Source organism: Eptatretus burgeri, chromosome 7, assembly GCF_056783735.1.
Source record: "Eptatretus burgeri isolate ZD-2024b chromosome 7, Ebu_testis_v1, whole genome shotgun sequence".
NCBI classification, from domain to species: domain Eukaryota; kingdom Metazoa; phylum Chordata; class Myxini; order Myxiniformes; family Myxinidae; genus Eptatretus; species Eptatretus burgeri.
The window spans coordinates 68,410,568-68,431,762 of NC_140967.1; the positions used below are offsets into that span (position 1 = coordinate 68,410,568).

Genomic DNA, 21,195 nt, shown 5'->3' on the forward strand with positions numbered 1-21,195 from the left:
GCTGATTTAACACCAGGTGGGGCTGACTCAGCAGCCTGGTGTTGGCGCAGTGGTAAGGGCAGTGGCTTAGGACCCAAAAGGTCCTGAGTTCAAGCCCCGTTGGGACACTGAATTAATATATGTATGTATATGTATATGTATGTATATATATATATATATATATATATATATATATATATATATATATATATATATATGTATGTATGTATAAACCAAGTCGAAAACACCAGGAGGTTGACTCAGCCTGCCATCCTTCCGAGGTCGGCGAAATGAGCACCAGTTGTACTGGGCCCGGTGTATGCCCCGGTTAGAATAGGTGTACCATATCCCTGTGTGTCGTAAGAGGCGACCAGGGTTGCGTCAGGAAGGGCATCCGGCGTAAAAACCTATGCCAAATCATTATGCGGACAACAAAACGAATTTCCATACCGGATCGGTCGAGGCCCGGGTTACCAACGACTGCCACCGGTACCGGAGGTCAGCAGGGTACTAGTGGAAATTGTGCTACTGCTGGGCGAAGGACGAGAAGCAGACGGGGAAGGCGAGTCCGGAGGCAGTGGGAGAGGGGTAAGGGTAGAAGTGTGGAGGTGAGAGTTGGAACTCTGAATGTTGGGACGATGACTGGCAAAGGGCGAGAGTTGGCTGATATGATGGAGAGAAGAAAGGTGGACATACTGTGTGTACAAGAGACCAAGTAGATGGGGAGTAAGGCTCGGAGCATTGGAGGTGGTTTCAAACTGTTCTACCATGGTGTGGATGGGAGGAGAAATGGTGTCGGGGTAATCCTGAAGGAAGATTATGTCAAGAGGGTATTGGAGGTCAGGAGAGTGTCTGACCGAGTGATGAGTGTGAAGTTGGAAATTGAAGGGGTGATGATGAATGTCATCAGTGCATATGCCCCGCATATGGGGTGTGAGATGGAGTATAAAGAAGATTTCTGGAATGAGTTAGATGAAGTGGTGGAGAGTGTATCCAAGGATGAAAGAGTGATTGGAGCAGATTTCAATGGACATGTTGGGGAAGGGAATAAAGAGGATGAGGAGGTGATGGGGAGGTACGGTCTCAACAAGAGAAATGTGGAAGGGCAAATGGTGGTAGAGTTTGCAAAAAGAATGGAAATGGCAGTGGTAAATACGTATTTCAAGAAGAAGGAGGAACAAAGGGTGACATACAAGAGTGGAGGAAAGTGCACACAGGTGGATTACATCTAAAGTAGGAGATGCAACCTGAAAGAGATTAGTGACTGTAAGGTTGTGGCAGGGGAGAGTGTAGCTCGACAGCATCGATTGGTGGTCTGTAGGATGACTTTAGAGGTGAGGTCGAGGAAGAGAGTGAGGGCTGAACCAAGGACCAGATGGTGGAAGCTGAAGGAGGAAGACTGTTGCGTGAAATTTAGGGAGGAGGTGAGACAGGCGTTGGATGGTGGTAAAGATGGGTGGGATGATCGGGCAACGACAGCAGAAGTTGTGAGGGAGATAGCGAGGAAGGTACTTGGTGTGACATCTGGACAGAGGAAGGAAGATAAGGAGACTTGGTGGTGGAATGAGGAAGTACAGGAAAGTATAAGGAAGAAGGGGTTGGCGAAAAAGAAGTGGGATAGTCAGAGAGATGAAGAAAGTAGGCAGGAGTACAAGGAGTGGCGTCGAAAGGCAAAAAGAGAGATGGCAAAGGCCAAGGAAAAGGCATATGACGAGCTGTATGAGAAGTTGGATACAAAAGAAGGGGACAATGATTTTTACCGATTGGCAAGACAGAGGGACCGAGCTGGGAAGGATGTGCTGCAGGTTCGGGTGATAAAGGACGCAAATGGGAATGTGCTGACGAGCAAGGAGAGTATGTTGAGAAGGTGGATGGAGTACTTTGAGGAGCTGATGAATGAAGAAAATGAGAGAGAAAGAAGGTTGGAAGAGGTGGAGATAGTGAATCTGGAAGTGTGATGGATCAGTAAGGACGAAGTGAGGACTGCTATGAAGAAGATGAAAAGTGGAAAGGCGGTTGGCCCAGATGGTATACTAGTGGAGGCATGGAAGTGCTTCGGAGAGATGGCAGTGGGGTTGTTAACCAGATTGTTTAATAAAGTCTTGGAAAGTGAGAGGATGCCGGAGGAGTGGAGATTAAGTGTACTGGTTCCGATTTTCAAGAATAAGGGTGATGTGCAGAGCTGTGGAAATTACAGAGGGATAAAGTTGTTAAGCCACACCATGAAGTTGTGGGAAAGAGTAGTGGAAGCCCGGTTGAGAGGAGAGGTGACGATCTGTGAGCAGCAATATGGGTTTATGCCAGGAAAGAGCACCACTGATGCGATGTTTGCTTTGAGAATGTTGATGGAGAAGTATAGGGAAGGCCAGAAGGAGTTACATTGTGTGTTTGTGGATTTCGAGAAAGCTTATGATAGGGTGCCAAGAGAGGAGCTGTGGTATTGTATGAGGAAGTAGGGAGTGGTGGAGAAGTATGTGAGGATCATGCAGGATATGTATGAGGACAGTGTGACAGCGGTGAGGTGTGCGGTAGGAATGACGGACCGGTTTAAGGTTAAAGTGGGATTGCACCAAGGATCGACTCTGAGCCCTTTCCTGTTTGCAATGGTGATGGACAGGTTGACGGATGAGATCAGACTGGAGTCTCCATGGACTATGATGTTCGCGGATGAAATCATGATCTGTAGGGAGAGTAGGGAGCAGGCTGAAGCGAGCCTTGAGAGGTGGAGGTACGCACTGGAGAGAAGGAGAATGATAGTCAGTAGGAGTAAGACGGAGTACATGTGCGTAAATGAGAGGGAGGGTGGTGGTATGGTGCGGTTGCAAGGAGTTGAGGTGGGGAAGGTGGATTGGTTTAAATACTTGGGATCAACTGTCCAAAGTAACGGAGAGTGTGGGAGAGAAGTGAAAAAAGAGAGTGCAGGCAGGATGGAGTGGGTGGAGAAGAGTTGCAGGAGTGATTTGTGACAGAAGGGTAGCTGCAAGAGTGAAGGGGAAAGTATATAAGATGGTAGTGAGACCAGCTATGTTGTATGGTTTGGAGGCGGTGGCACTAACAAAAAGACAGGAAGCGGAGCTGGAGGTGGTAGAGTTAAAGATGCTGCGATTCTCGTTGGGAGTGACGAGGATGGATAGGATAAGAAATGAGTATATTAGAGGGACAGCGCAGGTTGGACGGTTTGGAGACAAAGTGAGAGAGGCGAGATTGAGATGGTTTGGACATGTGCACAGGAGAAGAGGAGAAGAGGAAGGCCAAAGAAGAGGTTCATGGATGCGGTGAGGGCGGACATGCGGGTGGTTGGAGTGTCAATGGAAGATGTGGAGGATAGAGCGAAATGGAGACGGTTGATCCGCTGTGGCGACCCCTAACGGGAGCAAGCAGAAAGAGGAAGAAGAAGAGAAGAAGAGGGGCTGACTCAGCCTGTCATGCTTCTGAGGTTGGTGAAATGAGTACCAGTGTACTGGTAGAGGGGCACAGCATCAGCGGCACAGCTGTGCTTCCAAGAAATGACAGCTACCCTGGCAGCTAAGCTACCATACGCAAGAACAGAACCCTTCCCCTGACCCCCTCTCCCTTCATAAAGCATAAATAATGAAATGAAGAAATGGGTTGCTTTAAATAACAAAACAGCAAGGACTATCATGATGGAGGCAGCATCAACTCTGCTGTGAGCCACCTTCACTCAGCAACCAATTGCTCTTGGTAATCATGATGTAAATTCTCCTGAATATCATTTGTTTTGTGATTAAATTGTCTCTGTGACTACTTTTAATGGTGTAACCTATATTTGGGGTGGAGGGGGGGATGGGGTGTATTCAGATATCCCCTTCAGTAACTATTCGTGGCCAAATTATATTAATTGCCAATACAATGACACCCACTGTACATCATCACGTTGTAAGTGCCATTGTGTTTGCATGTAATGTCATTAACAATTAAACATCGTCACTGCAATTGGAGAAAAAAGTTAGGGCTCAACGTCTAATTTATTGCTCAAGTTGCTGCTCAGATAAGTGACATCACCTAGTTCAGCATTAAATTGTATTGCTGAAATGGTTGCTGGGATGAGTGGAGATGGTTTAAACAGGTTGAGAGTTCAACACCCTGTCGTCGTTTCTTCTTCAGGCGTTTATATCGTGTTGCCCATCATGTCTGTGTATGTGGCCTGTCTCTGCGGGCTCAGATTGAGCCATTATCTGGGAGTTGAGCAGGATGCAGTACCACCATGCAGTGGGGATGTGGTTCTGTTTCTGTTCACAACATTGATATGGCATTGAGGATCAACCAGGTGCCCTCTCCATGTGATCTTTTCTTTTTTCTGAGGCTAAATTTTATTAACATATTATCACCATTAGTGGATTTCAGACAGTTTGTATGTGACCTGTAATGAGACCTAATTTTGCTCCACAAATCTATCCAAAATGAAAAAATTGGGACGAGAAAGCATCTTGTGCCGAGAGTTGCAGTACATAAACCACAACACGACAATGCTGACATCAGAGCTACAACACAACGCTGTTAAGAAACTATTGCCATCACGTTGTACATTCAGTCTTCGTTATGCGTGTTCTTTCATCGGATGTTCAACAACGAGAACAGCAAGACATCCACGTTGTCCACTGTATTAGTGTACCTCAGGAAAGGCTTAACGATGTATCACACATTCGTCAAGATAGACCCGACCCATGTAAATAGCGTGATGATGTCTAATTGGGTACTGGAGGATAAGACATAACGATTGGAGTAAACTTTAAACACTTGAACTTGTGTGAACCACAACAACCCGCTATGGAGGCGAGGTATAAGCTTAGATCATCATCTTAAATGACAAATAAGCTTGCCAGTTCAATTCTTGGGAGGGAATCTACTCCATGCTGATGAAGGCCAGTGAGCCAGAAATGCGTCCATGGATCGATTCCATTTGCAAGGGTGGGCGGAATTGCTGAAAGAAAAGATTGGCTTCACAGACTGCATCTAAAAGCTGGAAAGTGATTTAAATGTAAAAATTTAAAAAACACATGTCTGTTTTAGCCTTTTGCTTTGAAACTTACTGGTAGTCCAAAATAAATAAGGAGGTAATGTGATGGGGGAAGTATTCCTAAATATGAGATTTAATTTGTAAAGAAGTGTTCTTTGAACATTTACCAAAATTTGTAAATTATTGGACATACCCAAGCAAACCAGCAACGCCAGGTCCCTCCTCCAACCCATTCCCCAACGTCCTCCCACCACTTCCCCTGCCTCCCACCACCCCACGCCCCTTCCCCCGGACTCCCACCTTACTCCTTCCCCCGGACTCCCACCTTACTCCTTCCCCGGACTCCCACCCTACCCCTTCCCCTCCTTTCTCCCACCTTCACCCTTTTCCTCCCAACTCCTCCCTCCTCCACCGTTTCCCTCCCACTTCCACCCAACCCCTCCCTCCTCCACCCTTTCCCTCCCCTCCCAAAAAGGTAAAGGTACCTGGTGTTGAATGGGATCTCAGGTACACCTATTGGGTTACCAATCACAATAAAGCATATAGTATTTAGACAAACCACCTGTCGCTTCACTGATGGGTATACTGAGAGAGAGACAGACAGACAGAGACAGAGACACAGAGGTGGTAGGGAGGAGGGAGCAAAGATGAGGGGGAGAGCGAGGAGGAGGAGGGGGGGGCAAGGAGGGGTGGGAAAGTGACATCTCACCACACATCACTATGCTCTCCGAGAGGGATGGTGTGCGTGGAAGGCGTGGGAGCGAGAGAAAGAGAGGGAGGAAATGGACGGAAGGGGGAGAGAGAAGAGGGGAGAGAGAGGGAGGGGGAAAAGCGAGGAACGGGGGGGGGGGGGGTTAAGATGAAGGAAGGAGTGGAGAGGACACCTCAGCACACGTCGCTATGTAACTCAGAGTAGTGGTGTCAAACACAATTGTAATCAACATATTTATCTGAGAATAATTCATCATTCTATGGTTTTAAGGCTAAACCTAAACTTCAGCCACACTAATAATTCTTTTTTGAATGACAAATTCAGGTTAAGCCTCGAAAACCATAGAATAATGAATCTTCCAACTTACCCCACATGTTCCAACTAACCCCATGGTCGGGGTTAGATGGAAGACTTGATACATGGTCACCGAACTTGACATACACAGGTACCTGTCAAAGGTTAGCACTTTCAATATGTTATAATTGTAGCACATATGCATATATATGAAGTGCAGTACGTTTTATTTTTCTTAATAAAACCATATTATGTCATAGAATTTTTGTGCAAAATGTTACAACTAACTTCACCATTCCCTAAATGAATTAAATTATTATTACAATATTTTTCAAATTCTCTCTTGAATTCCACTTGGTGTTCGATCGTTTTTTTTTTTGTTTGTTTGTTTTTTCTCCCCATTACCTTCAATTTCTATCCTCCCCATTACCTTCAATTTTCATCCTCCCCACTTTCCAAACATCCCCCATTCTCCCAACTAATCTCTTTCTTATCTCAAAAAAAAAAAAATAAAAAAAAATAAAAAATATATACCCAACAACAACAACAACAACAACAACAACACGCTCACCTTCTCCCGATTCTGCTACTTCTTCTTCCTCTTAACTTCCTCCTCGTCTTCCTCGATTTCTTTTTTTTTTTTACATTTCCATGACCTAATCTGTTGAACTCTCTCATACATTAATATTAACAACAAAAACGATCTTATGATGCTTCATCTTCCTCTCTCACACATGTGGTACTCTTTACTGTTTCACAATGCACTACTCTTCTGCTATTTCAACAGACTGCTTTCATTTCGACCTCTCCTTCATTCCTTGCCTAAAAAATCCAACTATTACAGCGCTTCTTCTCTCCATGCTCTGAATTCGCCTTCATTGCATCCATCAAGAATTGTGTTAAATCGCATCTCTGACCTAAAACTTTTAAAAACCACAGTTTGCCATGGATGCTCCGCTTTCCATCAACCATTCTTTTTTTCCAACTTCAGTGCCAACTCACCCCCCTCACCCCTCACTCTCACTCTCAAAGCAACCATCCCACTCTTCTCCCTCCAAGCCCCCCTCTCACCTCTTTCAAAAATCCCCCCCCCACCTTTCTCCCACCTTTCATCCCCCTCACTCTTCCTTCTCTAAGTTGCCCCCCCTCTCATCCACCAACCTGCCTCCCTCCACTGCCCTCTCACCTCCATCTCTTCACTCCACCTCCTCAAATACTCAACTGCCATCTTCCTTGTCTCTTGTCCCCCCTCTCTCCCAGCACCACAGAGCCTTTTCTCCTCCTCATTCGGCCCCCTCCCCTCGCTATTCTGCAATACCCCACACTCCTTCAGCAACCCTCCTTACCTCCCCCCTCGTCCCTCGTCCTACCCTCCCCGCCCCTCCACCTCCTGCACCCAAAGCCTCCTCCCCTACCTCTTCATTAAAAGTGTGGACCTCAAATATCGGGGGCCTTCGCTCAAACCTTTCAGATCTTTCCATGCAGGTTGCCACTGACAAACCAGACATTATCTGCCTAACAGAAACTTTCCTCTCCCAAGGCGTGTCTGACTCCCAAGTATCTCTCCCTGGTTACTCCCCTCATACGGTATGACAGACCTGAGCCTCGTCCTGGTGGAGGTGTTGCTCTCTTCATCAAAGACTCTATTCCTCACTCTCCCTGCACTGCTCTCACTCCCCCACACCCCCAGGAATACCTCTGGCTTCGGCTTCCCCTCCACTCCCACCTCATGTTTATATGTGTACTGTAGCGTCCAACGAACAGTGATGACTCCATCTACACACCTCACTCTCCGAAAACATGGACCATCTTCTATCTTCTCATCCAAACTCTCTCTTCCTCTTATGTGGCGACTTCAATTGTCATCACGCCAGTTGGCTCGGTGTGGGTACCTCTCACCTGCCATGGGACATCAGCAAAAGCTTTCTGTGACTCATTGGGACTGACTCAATCGGTCCAACTTCCCGACCCGGATCTCAACCAATGGTACTCCATCTCTTCTGGATCTGATTTTGACAAATTTCCCTGACAATATCTGCTGCTCTTCCTTCGCTCCAATTGGTTCTTCTGACCACGTCCTTGTTAAAGTGGACATCTCTCTGGCTGTTATCAGAGAACCACCTCACCGCCGTCGAGTCTGGCATTTCACTCAAGCCGACTGGCAGGGTCTCCGAGCAGCCATCAAACTTACAGACTGGTCTCCTATCACTACTTTCTCAAACATCAACTCATCCTGGGAATTCTTTCAAAGAAACTTGCTCTCCCTCATGCACAGATTTATCCCCTCTCGTGTTCAGTTGTCTTACCCTTCCTCCCGCCCTTGGTTTACTGAAGCTTGTGGCGAGGCAGTTGTCCTGAAACAACTTGCCTTTGCCTCATGGAAAGCAAACCCAACTGAGGGCAATCTCAGTTCTTTCCACAAAGCTCGGAACAAGTGTGTAGCTACCCTCAGGAGAGCCAGAAAACAACATCTTTCTCATCTCAAGTCTGAACTCTCAAACCTCTCTCCCTCCTCAAAATCCTGGTGGCGTTTAATCAAATCTGTTTCTGGTGTATGTTCCCCCTCCATCCCCTCCCTTACCTCAAATGGCCGCACTGCTGATTCCACACGTGATAAAGCTGAATGTCTAAACTCGGTGTTTGCAGCTAAATCTTGTGTCCCAAACCCATCACTATCTCTACCCACTTTACCCAGTCGCACCCAACTGTCCCTGGACTCTGTATCCTTTTCTCCTGACAAGGTGGAGAGCTTGCTTTCAAACCTCGAGTCAGATTCTGCAACCGGTCCAGACGGCATCAGCCCACGTGTCCTCAAAGCCTGCTCTTCTGCTCTTGCTCACCCTCTCTCTGTTCTATTCACCCTCTCATTTTCCCAAGGTCATCTGCCATCTGCTTGGAAATCTGCTAACATCACTGCCCTGCATAAAAAAGGTGCAAAAACAGATCCCTGTAACTATAGACCAATCAGCCTTCTCCCAATCATCAGCAAGGTTATGGAATCCATCATCGCTTCAGACATGAAATCCTTCCTCTTCTCCAATGGCTTGATTTCCAATCATCAATATGGTTTCAGACCAGGTCACTCTACCCTGGATATGCTGCTACTGCTCTCCCATCAATGGATGGAGGTCCTCAATGCCAGACAGGAAATCCGAGCCGTATCCCTGGACATATCACGTGCTTTTGACACAGTCTGGCACCCTGCCCTACTCACCAAACTCTCTTCCCATGGTATTCAAGGCCATCTCCACTCATGGCTCGCAGACTTCCTCTCCTGTCGCAGTCAACGTGTGGCCCTAAATGGAGTTCTTTCATCCCCTCTTCCTGTGCAGGCTGGAGTTCCTCAAGGTAGCGTTCTGGGCCCTGTTCTTTTTCTGGTTTTCATCAATGATCTCTCGGACTCTCTGGAAAATCCTCTATTTCTCTTTGCCGATGACTCCACCCTCTGCCGTACCATCTGTCATCCGTCAGACCGGCAAGCAGCAGCTTCTTCGCTCACTGCAGATCTGGATAAAATCACAAACTGGTCCAACACGTGGAACATGTCTTTCAATCCAGACAAATCTCACACTCTCACTATGTCTCTTCGAAAGGACCGTTTACAAAACCGCCCCATCCACTTTCTCAACAATCCTCTGGAAGAAGTCTTTTCTTTCAAGCTTCTGGGTCTCACTATCTGCCATGACCTTTCCTGGGAAAGTCACATTTCCAACCTTGCCTCAAAAGCCAGTCGCCGACTGGGAATCCTCCGTCGTGCAAAGTCCTTCCTCGGCCCTCTTGAGCTCCTGACCACTTACAAAGCTTTTGTCCGTAGCCTGATGGAGTACTGCTCTCCCCTCTGGGCTGGTGCTCCTGCCTCCCACCTTTCTCGACTTCACGCTGTCGAAACCAGGGCTTTTAAGATCATTGGCATCTCCCGCAATGAAGCTGAGTCTTTGGGCCTCTCACTCAATCACCGCAGGTTGGTCGGTGGTCTTTCTGTCTTCTACCGACTCCTCTCCAGCCTTGCCCCCCCTGCTCTCTCTGTGATTTGTCCCAACCACATTTCCACAGGGCGCTCAAGGTCCGCCAACAACCCCCTTCTGGTAAAACTACCAAAATCACGAATCACTGCTCATCTTCACTCTTTCATTCCTCTTTTTTTCCCGCCTTTGGAATAAACTTCCTCCTCTATTCTTTCCCATTCTTCCCTCAGGCTTTTAAAAGAGCTGTTCACCACCACCTGTTATCTTCCCCCATCCAAATCCTCGATCTTTTCTACCCCCGATAATCCACCCAAGCCCACTTCCTTCAATTCTCCTGCTTTCCTTCCTGAAAGTCCCTTTAATGTCCATCTTCCCTCGCCATGTTCCCCGTCCCATCCCCATCCCTCTCCCTTCCACAGTTCACCTGTGTCTGTTCCCCAATGTTTTGTCCCTTCCACTCCCGCCCCTCTTGTCTCATGCCTCCTTGCTGTGAGTTGTGTGTTAGCTCTCATACGAGCCTCGACCAAGGTATACAAAAAAAAAAAAAAAAAAAAAAGTAGTTTACTTGTCCCACTGCTTTACTCATTCTAATCATCCAGTTATGCTAATCATTCTTTCAATTAAACCTGTAATTTAACATATTTTGCCTTCCTAATTCTGGAGATTTCCCCACAGAGAACCCAGCCACAGCTGTGGAAGCCTTCACGGCAATCCTGCTGGATAAAATATTTCTGTTGCACTCAATTAAGTTACCCTTTCAGCATCTTCATGAACCTTTTCTTCACTCAATATAATTGTCCAAACAATAGAAAAAGTTTAAGTTTAATGCTTTTGGCAATTCCACATTTTCTTGTGTAAATATGGAGGAGGAGGGATCACAGCCTTGCTTGCTTAAAGTAAATACATAAATACAGTTGAAAGAATCGTTAATTTCTTTAAATTTTCAGATTCAACTCCAGATTTTGACACTTAATTAGTCCACATGCTCCGATCCTCAAATCTGAAGACAGATTTCGCTTATATACTTTAATTCGTCTGTGAGTGCATCGTGGTTCCAAGGCAAGGAATTTTTGAGCAGGCTGAAACAAATGGTGGATTAAGACTCCTGCGAGGGAGAGTGGGCTGAACAAAAAAAGCCCGTTTTTATGTTTTTTTAAAGGATGAGATGAGTTAATCCTCTTCAAAAAGGGTATTTAAATTTACCAAACACCCAGTTTTCATTCGTGCAATCCATTGGAGCTTCCTTAGTGGTTAATATGCATGCAAAAGTTTTGGGCTGATAGATTTCATGGTTTTGGAGTTATGGAGGAGACACTGAAACACACACACACACACACACACACACACACACACACACACACACACACACACACACACACACACACACACACACACTTATTATTATTATTATTATTATAGACGAGCAAATAAAACCCATCGCTTCGTTGACAGGAATATTAAGGGGGGAGGGGGAGAGAGAAAGGAGGGATCAGAGGGAGAGAGAGAGGGTGGGGGGGACTAGGAGGGGAGAGTGAGGAGTTATGTTATGGAGGAGACACTGATATAATACACCAACACGTACACACTGACATTTATTATTGTAGATCGTCAGTTGGTTTTTTTTTTATAAGAGACTTAAGATTTAAGAACTCACTTTGGTAATTGAAGAATCCTTTGGACTGTTTTTCTTGTGATGCTGGAATCAAAGTCCCCACAAAGTAGTTGACGAAAGAGATAATGATGATGATGAAAAATACCACTTGGGCCTAAAATCAACAACACAGCAGGTCTCGAAGGGATTCAGATGATGTTCATCAACAAAGTTGTAACAATGGAGGTCACTGGTTTAAATAAACTATAGCAGGGTGATTTACCTTGGATTCCCACTCCATGCCCGCCAAGGATATTCCAAGAAGGACAATTATGGTGATCACCCCGATGATACGGATGTCATTGACTTCATCAGTCATAAGGACATCAAAATCCTGCCAATAGTTAAACAATTTATGAAGCTCACAATAATATGCGATCTTTTTATCAAAACATTATTGTTTCAAGATAATAGTGTGGAAGAAGGTGGCATAAGTATTGAATTTATAATGACCGGGACAATGAGAAAGGATAAGGAGTGCATATCATACAATTAGCAGGTCTCGTACAGTCTCTGCAAAGCCAACTGTGTGCATGGCCACAGCCACAGCATTGGCAAATGCAAAAATGAGGCCAATTGACCCTCCAAGCTCTGGACCGAGGCTTCGAGAGATGAGGAAGTAGGTTCCACCTTTGGAGAGTTGGTGTGGAGGGGAGTAGGGGGGTTGAGGATAACACAACACAGTGCTTACGGATATGAATAATTCGTTGTTTGTTTGTTTTTATAGAATGAAATTAAAGAGTAGTGCAATACAAATTTAATTACCTTCAAGCACTTTTTAACCAGATAGCTTAGATATAACGTACCTGCATGTGAACTGGCATGATGGCTTAGAGGTATGCACCCTCACCTCTAGATGTTTATTTAGCCTGGGTTCAAATCTCGACCCAGCTATAAACTGTCATCCCAATGTTTCACAAGCAGGGTGGTTCATCACTGTGTGCGCCGTCCCTCTGATGGACGTTAAACTGGGTGTGCCATCTGCCGGCATTATAATTTGTGGACGTTAAAGGTCCTATGCGAGAAGTAGGCGAGCTATCACCGGCACCCTGAACCAAATTTCAAATTCCTTCCCTTACGTACAGAGGGCATTGACTGTATCAGCAGCACTCTCACCCAATGATGCTACCCCACAACCTTGTGCTGCATATAAAAAAGAAGAAGACATACTTACTTTTGAGCTGTTGGCTATGACACTTACATCTGTCTGAGAAGATCTGAGCATTTCTGTCAATTATACCTTGCTTTCGTTCATCACATGCATTTGAAAGGAAATCCATGATGTTGCTTCATGAAGTTGAAGTCCAATGTGCTGTAGCTTTCAGAAGGTTCATTCATATGATCATATCACACCATTCTGCAGTTATACAGTAGTCTCCTCTCATGAATACAGCTACAGTTCATCTACCTTGATATCATGACAGAAGCTATACTTCTTATTGCAGCTCATTATCATCGGTCTCTTTCACCTGGGACTTCTGTCGGTGCTGGAGTTCTGTCTGTTCTTTTGTTGAGGAGCCTTGGCTGGACCGTGATCTCTGCTTGTTACAGGGCTGCATGTGCTTTTCTGTTCTGCTCTGATCTTGAAATCTCCCCTCATGGACATTTGATCCCTCACAATCTTTACCTGGTTCATCTGTGTGCATGTGTGAGTGAATGACTGGGGTCCATAGAAGGGGTACTTTTTCTTGTAACATCAGGGTTTGTTTATTTATTTATTTGCATCATTAATCGTCTGCATTTGTCCTGATGGATCCATCCATTTTTGTGTCTCGTGCCCGTGTCCTCGTTTCATAAGATTGCGAATGTCTGTTCCTCAATCCACTAGTTTTGGCGACTTTGGCTTCTCCTTGGGGAAATAAATAAGGTTGAAATCCTGATAACCAGCATGAGGTTAGCTCACGCTCGGAAAAGGATCGGTTATATCCACTGTGGCAAGTGATTGCATCCAAATTGGCATTAAGTTGGCCAAATTGGCATGAATCAATCCAAATTGGCATTAATCCAAACTGGCCGTCCATAAAGCGACTGCTTCGGTGTTTTACAGCTCCTTAGCCAATTAGTTTTGAACAGTCACGGTGGGTGTGTAAATGTGACAATACTATTAGTACTCGTACACAAGAATTACATACACAGTTGCGTACGGTAGGAAACGAGAATGACTACTCTTGCCAGGGTTTTAAAAAGTAGTGTTTTTGGATTTAGGTCCTCAACGTCAAAATACATAAATCTACTAGCAAGGTACCCATGCTATGCATGCGAGGGAGCCTACATCTCAAAAAAAAAAGTTTGCACCAATAAATTCCACATTCCTGTGTCACCTTCAGTTGAACATCAGGCATGGACAGCTGGTTCATGAAGGACTTGGGCAAAAAAAACTTACTGCAGCTGACCCCAACAGAAATAAGGTAAATGCCAATGGCGAAAGTACAAATGCCGAATCCACGAATGTCACGGAAACCCTCACATAATTTCCTCATTTTGCTTTAAACTCAATCTCTCTTTATTTTCATTCCAAACAACATCATTCCAATCACAAATTAATACTGTACCATTAATTTAACAAAATAGAAACATTCTTGCGATAAACGAATGCAGCCGCTGTTCTCACGTGACACCCAATACAGACGAATCTGCCGGCGAGAAAAGGCAGATAGAAAACAATTCATACGGATTGAAAATTAAAATCATAATTTTACTGAGAAATTTATGAAACCTCCCACCCACTTTAGGAAGGATAAAAGTGGGGTCGTTCAGGTGGGAACTCAAAATCACAATTGTATTGAGATGTTATCAAACCAGCGAATGTTTCTGCCGAACCAGTGATTGTGTTTACTTCTGGATTGGGAGCAGTTTTGTATGGATTGAAAGTCAAAATCAAAATCATATTGAGGTATTTATGAAACATCCCACCCACCTTCGGACATCCAGTGGGACCCCAAAACGTTCCACAGAAGGTTTGATGGGGCTAGGCCCAAAACTGAAGGACTAGTTCAGGGACAGCCAGACAGATGGATGGACACTCCTGTTTTATAATATTGTGTATGAAAAAAAAAAAATATATATATATATATATATATATATATATATATATATATATATATATATATATATATATATATATATATATATATATATATATATATATATATATATCTGCAAAAGTCAGTATACAGGAAGGATTATACCAGTATTATATTATAAACAGTTTGAACATTTGAGGGATTAATATGTTTATTAATGATATGTTTATTATTGGTATGTTATTATTGATCTTCTTCTTCTTCTTTCGGCTGCTCCCGATGGGGGTCACCACAGCGGATCATCCGTATGATCCACATAGTGATTTGGCACATGTTTTACGCCGGATGCCCTTCCTGACGCAACCCTGGTCGCCTCTTACGACACAGGGATTTTTTTTTTTTTTTTTTTTTTTTTTTTTTTTTGTATACCTTGGTCGAGGCTCGTATGAGAGCTAACACACAACTCACAGCAAGGAGGCATGAGACAAGAGGGGCGGGAGTGGAAGGGACAAAACATTGGGGAACAGACACAGGTGAACTGTGGAAGGGAGAGGGATGGGGATGGGACGGGGAACATGGCGAGGGGAAGATGGACATTAAAGGGACTTTCAGGAAGGAAAGCAGGAGAATTGAAGGAAGTGGGCTTGGGTGGATTATCGGGGGTAGAAAAGATCGAGGATTTGGATGGGGGAAGATAAGAGGTGGTGGTGAACAGCTGTTTTGAAAGCCTGAAGGGAAGAATGGGAAAGAATAGAGTGAGGAAGTTTATTCCAAAGGCGGGAAAAAGAGGAATGAAAGAGTGAAGATGAGCAGTGATTCGTGATTTTGGTAGTTTTACCAGAAGGGGGTTGTTGGCGGACCTTGAGCGCCCTGTGGAAATGTGGTTGGGACAAATCGCAGAGAGAGCAGGGGGGGCAAGGCTGGAGAGGAGTCGGTAGAAGACAGAAAGACCACCGACCAACCTGCGGTGATTGAGTGAGAGGCCCAAAGACTCAGCTTCATTGCGGGAGATGCCAATGATCTTAAAAGCCCTGGTTTCGACAGCGTGAAGTCGAGAAAGGTGGGAGGCAGGAGCACCAGCCCAGAGGGGAGAGCAGTACTCCATCAGGCTACGGACAAAAGCTTTGTAAGTGGTCAGGAGCTCAAGAGGGCCGAGGAAGGACTTTGCACGACGGAGGATTCTCAGTCGGCGACTGGCTTTTGAGGCAAGGTTGGAAATGTGACTTTCCCAGGAAAGGTCATGGCAGATAGTGAGACCCAGATGCTTGAAGGAAATGGCTTCTTTCAGAGGATTTTTGGGAAAGTGGATGGGGGGTTGTTGTAAACGGTCCTTTCGAAGAGACATAGTGAGAGTGTGAGATTTGTCTGGATTGAAAGACATGTTCCACGTGTTGGACCAGTTTGTGATTTTATCCAGATCTGCAGTGAGTGAAGAAGCTGCTGCTTGCCGGGCTGAGGGATGACAGATGGTACGGCAGAGGGTTGAGTCATCGGCAAAGAGAAATAGAGGATTTTCCAGAGAGTCCGAGAGATCATTGATGAAAACCAGAAAAGAACAGGGCCCAGAACGCTACCTTGAGGAACTCCAGCCTGCACAGGAAGAGGAGATGAAAGAACTCCATTTAGGGCCACACGTTGACTGCGACAGGAGAGGAAGTCTGCGAGCCATGAGTGGAGATGGCCTTGAATACCATGGGCAGAGAGTTTGGTGAGTAGGGCAGGGTGCCAGACTGTGTCAAAAGCACGTGATATGTCCAGGGATACGGCTCGGATTTCCTGTCTGGCATTGAGGACCTCCATCCATTGATGGGAGAGCAGTAGCAGCATATCTAGGGTAGAGTGACCTGGTCTGAAACCAAATTGATGATTGGAAATCAAGCCATTGGAGAAGAGGAAGGATTTCATGTCTGAAGCGATGATGGATTCCATAACCTTGCTGATGATTGGGAGAAGGCTGATTGGTCTATAGTTACAGGGATCTGTTTTTGCACCTTTTTTATGCAGGGCAGTGATGTTAGCAGATTTCCAAGCAGATGGCAGATGACCTTGGGAAAATGAGAGGGTGAATAGAACAGAGAGAGGGTGAGCAAGAGCAGAAGAGCAGGCTTTGAGGACACGTGGGCTGATGCCGTCTGGACCGGTTGCAGAATCTGACTTGAGGTTTGAAAGCAAGCTCTCCACCTTGTCAGGAGAAAAGGATACAGAGTCCAGGGACAGTTGGGTGCGACTGGGTAAAGTGGGTAGAGATAGTGATGGGTTTGGGACACAAGATTTAGCTGCAAACACCGAGTTTAGACATTCAGCTTTATCACGTGTGGAATCAGCAGTGCGGCCATTTGAGGTAAGGATGGGATGGAGGGGGAACATACACCAGAAACAGATTTGATTAAACGCCACCAGGATTTTGAGGAGGGAGAGAGGTTTGAGAGTTCAGACTTGAGATGAGAAAGATGTTGTTTTCTGGCTCTCCTGAGGGTAGCTACACACTTGTTCCGAGCTTTGTGGAAAGAACTGAGATTGCTCCTCAGTTGGGTTTGCTTTCCATGAGGCAAAGGCAAGTTGTTTCAGGACAACTGCCTCGCCACAAGCTTCAGTAAACCAAGGGCGGGAGGAAGGGTAAGACAACTGAACACGAGAGGGGATAAATCTGTGCATGAGGGAGAGCAAGTTTCTTTGAAAGAATTCCCAGGATGAGTTGATGTTTGAGAAAGTAGTGATAGGAGACCAGTCTGTAAGTTTGATGGCTGCTCGGAGACCCTGCCAGTCGGCTTGAGTGAAATGCCAGACTCGACGGCGGTGAGGTGGTTCTCTGATAACAGCCAGAGAGATGTCCACTTTAATAAGGACGTGGTCAGAAGAACCAATTGGAGCGAAGGAAGAGCAGCAGATATTGTCAGGGAAATTTGTCAAAATCAGATCCAGAAGAGATGGAGTACCATTGGTTGAGATCCGGGTCGGGAAGTTGACCGATTGAGTCAGTCCCAATGAGTCACAGAAAGCTTTTGCTGATGTCCCATGGCAGGTGAGAGAGGTACCCACACCTAGCCAACTGGCGTGATGACAATTGGAAGTCGCCACATAAGAGGAAGAGAGAGTTTGGATGAGAAGATAGAAGATGGTCCATGTTTTCGGAGAGTGAGAGTGTAGATGGAGTCATCACTGTTCGGTGGACGGTACAGTACACATATAAACATGAGGTGGGAGTGGAGGGGAAGCCGAAGCCAGAGGTATTCCTGGGGGTGTGGGGGAGTGGGAGGAGTGCAGGGAGAGTGAGGAATAGAGTCTTTGATGAAGAGAGCAATACCTCCACCAGGAGGAGGCTCAGGTCTGTCATACCATAAGAGGGAGTGACCAGGGAGAGATACTTGGGAGTCAGACACGCCTTGGGAGAGGAAAGTTTTTGTTAGGCAGATAATGTCTGGTTTGTCAGTGGCAACCTGCATGGAAAGATCTGAAAGGTTTGAGCGAAGGCCCCGGATATTTGAGGTCCACACTTTTAATGAAGAGGTAGGGGAGGAGGCTTTTGGTGCAGGAGGTGGAGCGGGCGGGGGGGGGTCGGCCGAGGGACGAGGGGGAGGGAAGGGGGGTGGCAGAAGGGGTGGGGGGTAGTGCAGAGTAGCGAGGGGAGGGGGCCGAATGAGGAGGAGAAAAGGCTCTGTGGTGCTGTGAGAGAGGGGGGACAAGAGACAAGGAAGATGGCAGTTGAGGATTTGAGAAGGTGGAGTGAAGAGATGGAGGTGAGAGGGCAGTGGAGGGAGGCAGGTTGGTGGATGAGAGGGGGGCAACTTAGAGAAGGAAGAGTGAGGGGGATGAAAGGTGGGAGAAAGGTGAGGGGGAATTTTTGAAAGAGGTGAGAGGGAGGCTTGGAGGGAGAAGAGTGGGATGGTTGCTTTGAGAGTGAGAGTGAGGGGTGAGGGGGTGAGTTGGCACTGAAGTTGGAAAAAGAATGGTTGATGGAAAGCGAGCATCCATGGCAAACTGTGGTTTTTAAAAGTTTTAGGTCAGAGATGCGATTTAACACAATTCTTGATGGATGCAATGAAGGCGAATTCAGAGCATGGAGAGAAGAAGCGCTGTAATAGTTGGATTTTTTAGGCAAGGAATGAAGGAGAGGTCGAAATGAGAGCAGTCTGTTAAAATAGCAGAAGAGTAGTGCATTGTGAAACAGTAAAGAGTACCACATGTGTGAGAGAGGAAGATGAAGCATTATAAGATCGTTTTTGTTGTTAATATTAATGTATGAGAGAGTTCAACAGATTAGGTCATGGAAGTGTAAAAAAAAAAAAAAAAGAAATCGAGGAAGACGAGGAGGAAGTTAAGAGGAAGAAGAAGTAGCAGAATCGGGAGAAGGTTGTTGTTGTTGTTGTTGGGTTTTTTTTTTTATTTTTTTTATTTTTTTTTGAGATAAGAAAGAGATTAGTTGGGAGAATGGGGGATGTTTGGAAAGTGGGGAGGATGAAAATTGAAGGTAATGGGGAGGATAGAAATTGAAGGTAATGGGGAGAAAAAACAAACAAACAAAAAAAAAAAACGATCGAACACCAAGTGGAACCGGTAGGCCTCAAGCCTAGGACTAGGCCTCAAACACCAGGTGAGAACGTCGACATAAATACTCACAAAATAGCACGATTTTTGAAACAAAACCGAACTAGGAACACACATTAACATGTAGGTGAGAAAATTAAACAGTTAAAACGGGACAAATAACAACCGGAACTTAACTTTGAGAATGTCAGCAGGGAGCCCCGAAGGAGACCTCTTGCCGCTCAAAACCGGAACCGGAAGTGATCAAGTTTTAGGTATATGCTACACCTATTTTAACCGGGGTATACACCGGCCCAGTACACTGGTACTCATTTCGCCGACCTCGGAAGGATGACAGGCTGGGTCTACCCCCTGGTGTATTAATTCAGTGGCCCAACGGGGCTTGAACTCAGGACCTTTTGGATCCCAAGCCGCTGCCCTAACCACTGCACCAACACACCAGGTATAAAGTCAGTATACAGAAAGGATTATACCAGTATTGTATTATAAACAGTTTGAACATTTGAGGGATTAATATGTTTATTATTGATATGTTTATTATTGGTATGTTATTATTGATATGCTTGTATATAATCAATAAAATATGTTTTGTGCACATGTTTTGTTTTTCATTACTGTATTCCTACTTTTGCAGCCCCTGTGTATATATATGTATGTATGTATATATATATATATATATATATATATATATATATATATATATATATATATATATATATATATATATATATATCTATATCTATATCTATATATCTATATCTATATATATCTATATATCTATTTATATCTTTATATATATATTTATATATTTATATATATATATATATATATATATATATATTGTTGCGGATTCGCGCCCGCCGGCGTGCAGACGGCCACGTAACTCGAATCGCGGCACGTCGCCCACCGGACGGACAATCCAGTCGTGACCCTCTCGGACTAACGCCGAAAACGAGTCACGGGTGGACCTTTCGGTCTCACCACGATCGTGCCAATCGGCCCCCGCGTGGGATAGGGTTGCTCGCCAAATTCGACCTACCTAAGTACCCACACGGAGGGTAGACCGGGCGATCGCACCTCGCCGCAGGTCGACTTCGGACACGGGCCACTTTAAGCGACCCGTTCCGTACTATCGGGATAACCGAGCGGTGTTATTCGTCGGCCTCGACGGTTCGATTAATTATCGGGCGTTTTAGCCCACGACCAACCCTTTACGTGAAGCAAGATGGAGATTCAATGAAAGAAAAGACGAAGCGAAGCGGGAAAACAGTTCAACATAACTCACATTTATTTCGCGATGAACGGGAAGCACACATATACAATTACACCAAAAGCACATGTAAAAGGAGAAGAAACACAATATTACACAAAAAGCAAATATAAAAGAGAAACACAATGCAGAGCTATCCGACTACCGAGCACACGGCAACACTTATACAATTTTACTTCACAGACGGCGCCGACAACACAGATACCCAAAGCAAAAGAAAAAGAACCACCCTCCAGGATGAGGGGGTAGGCGGGCCTGGGGCCGAGACCGTGTCGGGCCTACCCGTCTGATGATGAGACGCAAAGCGGCGGTGGCGCCTCAACTCCGCGGGCCTCGCGGACAGTGTCTGGTAGGGGGTGGGAAAGGGGCCCCCTTATCGCACTATCTCAGCGCGGGGGGGAAACAGGAGGGGGTTGTTGATGCTCGGGGGGAGGAGGATATCACCCTGTCTCGGGTCCCGCGACGAGCGTCTCCACCTCGACCTCGGTCGCGCCGCCGGCCTCTCCCTCCGCAGCTCCCCGACTCCGACGCGAGCACCCCCTCGATCGCCTTCGCCGCCGCCACCTCTCCACAGCTCCGTCCTCTTCACTCTGACTACTACCACTTCTTCCCAGCTCCACCGACAACTCCCAACCGCGAACTCGAACTCCGAACTCTTGACTTCTCCCCTCCGAACTGAACTGTTTGGCGAGCGCGGCCGTTTATATCCCCCGTGGCCTCACTCCCCCACCTTTGACCCGTTACCTCCGACCCTTCACATCTAACTGGCTCCCCATTG

At 45.8% G+C, this 21,195-nt stretch overlaps 1 protein-coding gene across 5 annotated transcripts in view; it reads right to left on the bottom strand.

Annotated features, from left to right (window-relative positions):
* SLC12A3 (solute carrier family 12 member 3) overlaps positions 1 to 21,195 on the bottom strand; it is a 121,169-nt gene that overhangs the window by 47,465 nt on the left and 52,509 nt on the right. For all 5 annotated transcript variants that reach the window (XR_015060204.1, XM_085888919.1, XM_085888920.1 and 2 more), the window contains 3 exons: positions 12,070 to 12,209; positions 11,803 to 11,913; positions 11,583 to 11,694 (listed from right to left, as the gene is read on the bottom strand). Coding sequence is in view for 4 of the 5 variants with exons in the window: in XM_085888919.1 (XP_085745045.1) it covers positions 11,583 to 11,694; positions 11,803 to 11,913; positions 12,070 to 12,209 (363 nt within the window). In the remaining variant the exon portion in view is untranslated. The remainder of the gene's footprint in view (positions 1 to 11,582; positions 11,695 to 11,802; positions 11,914 to 12,069; positions 12,210 to 21,195) is intronic.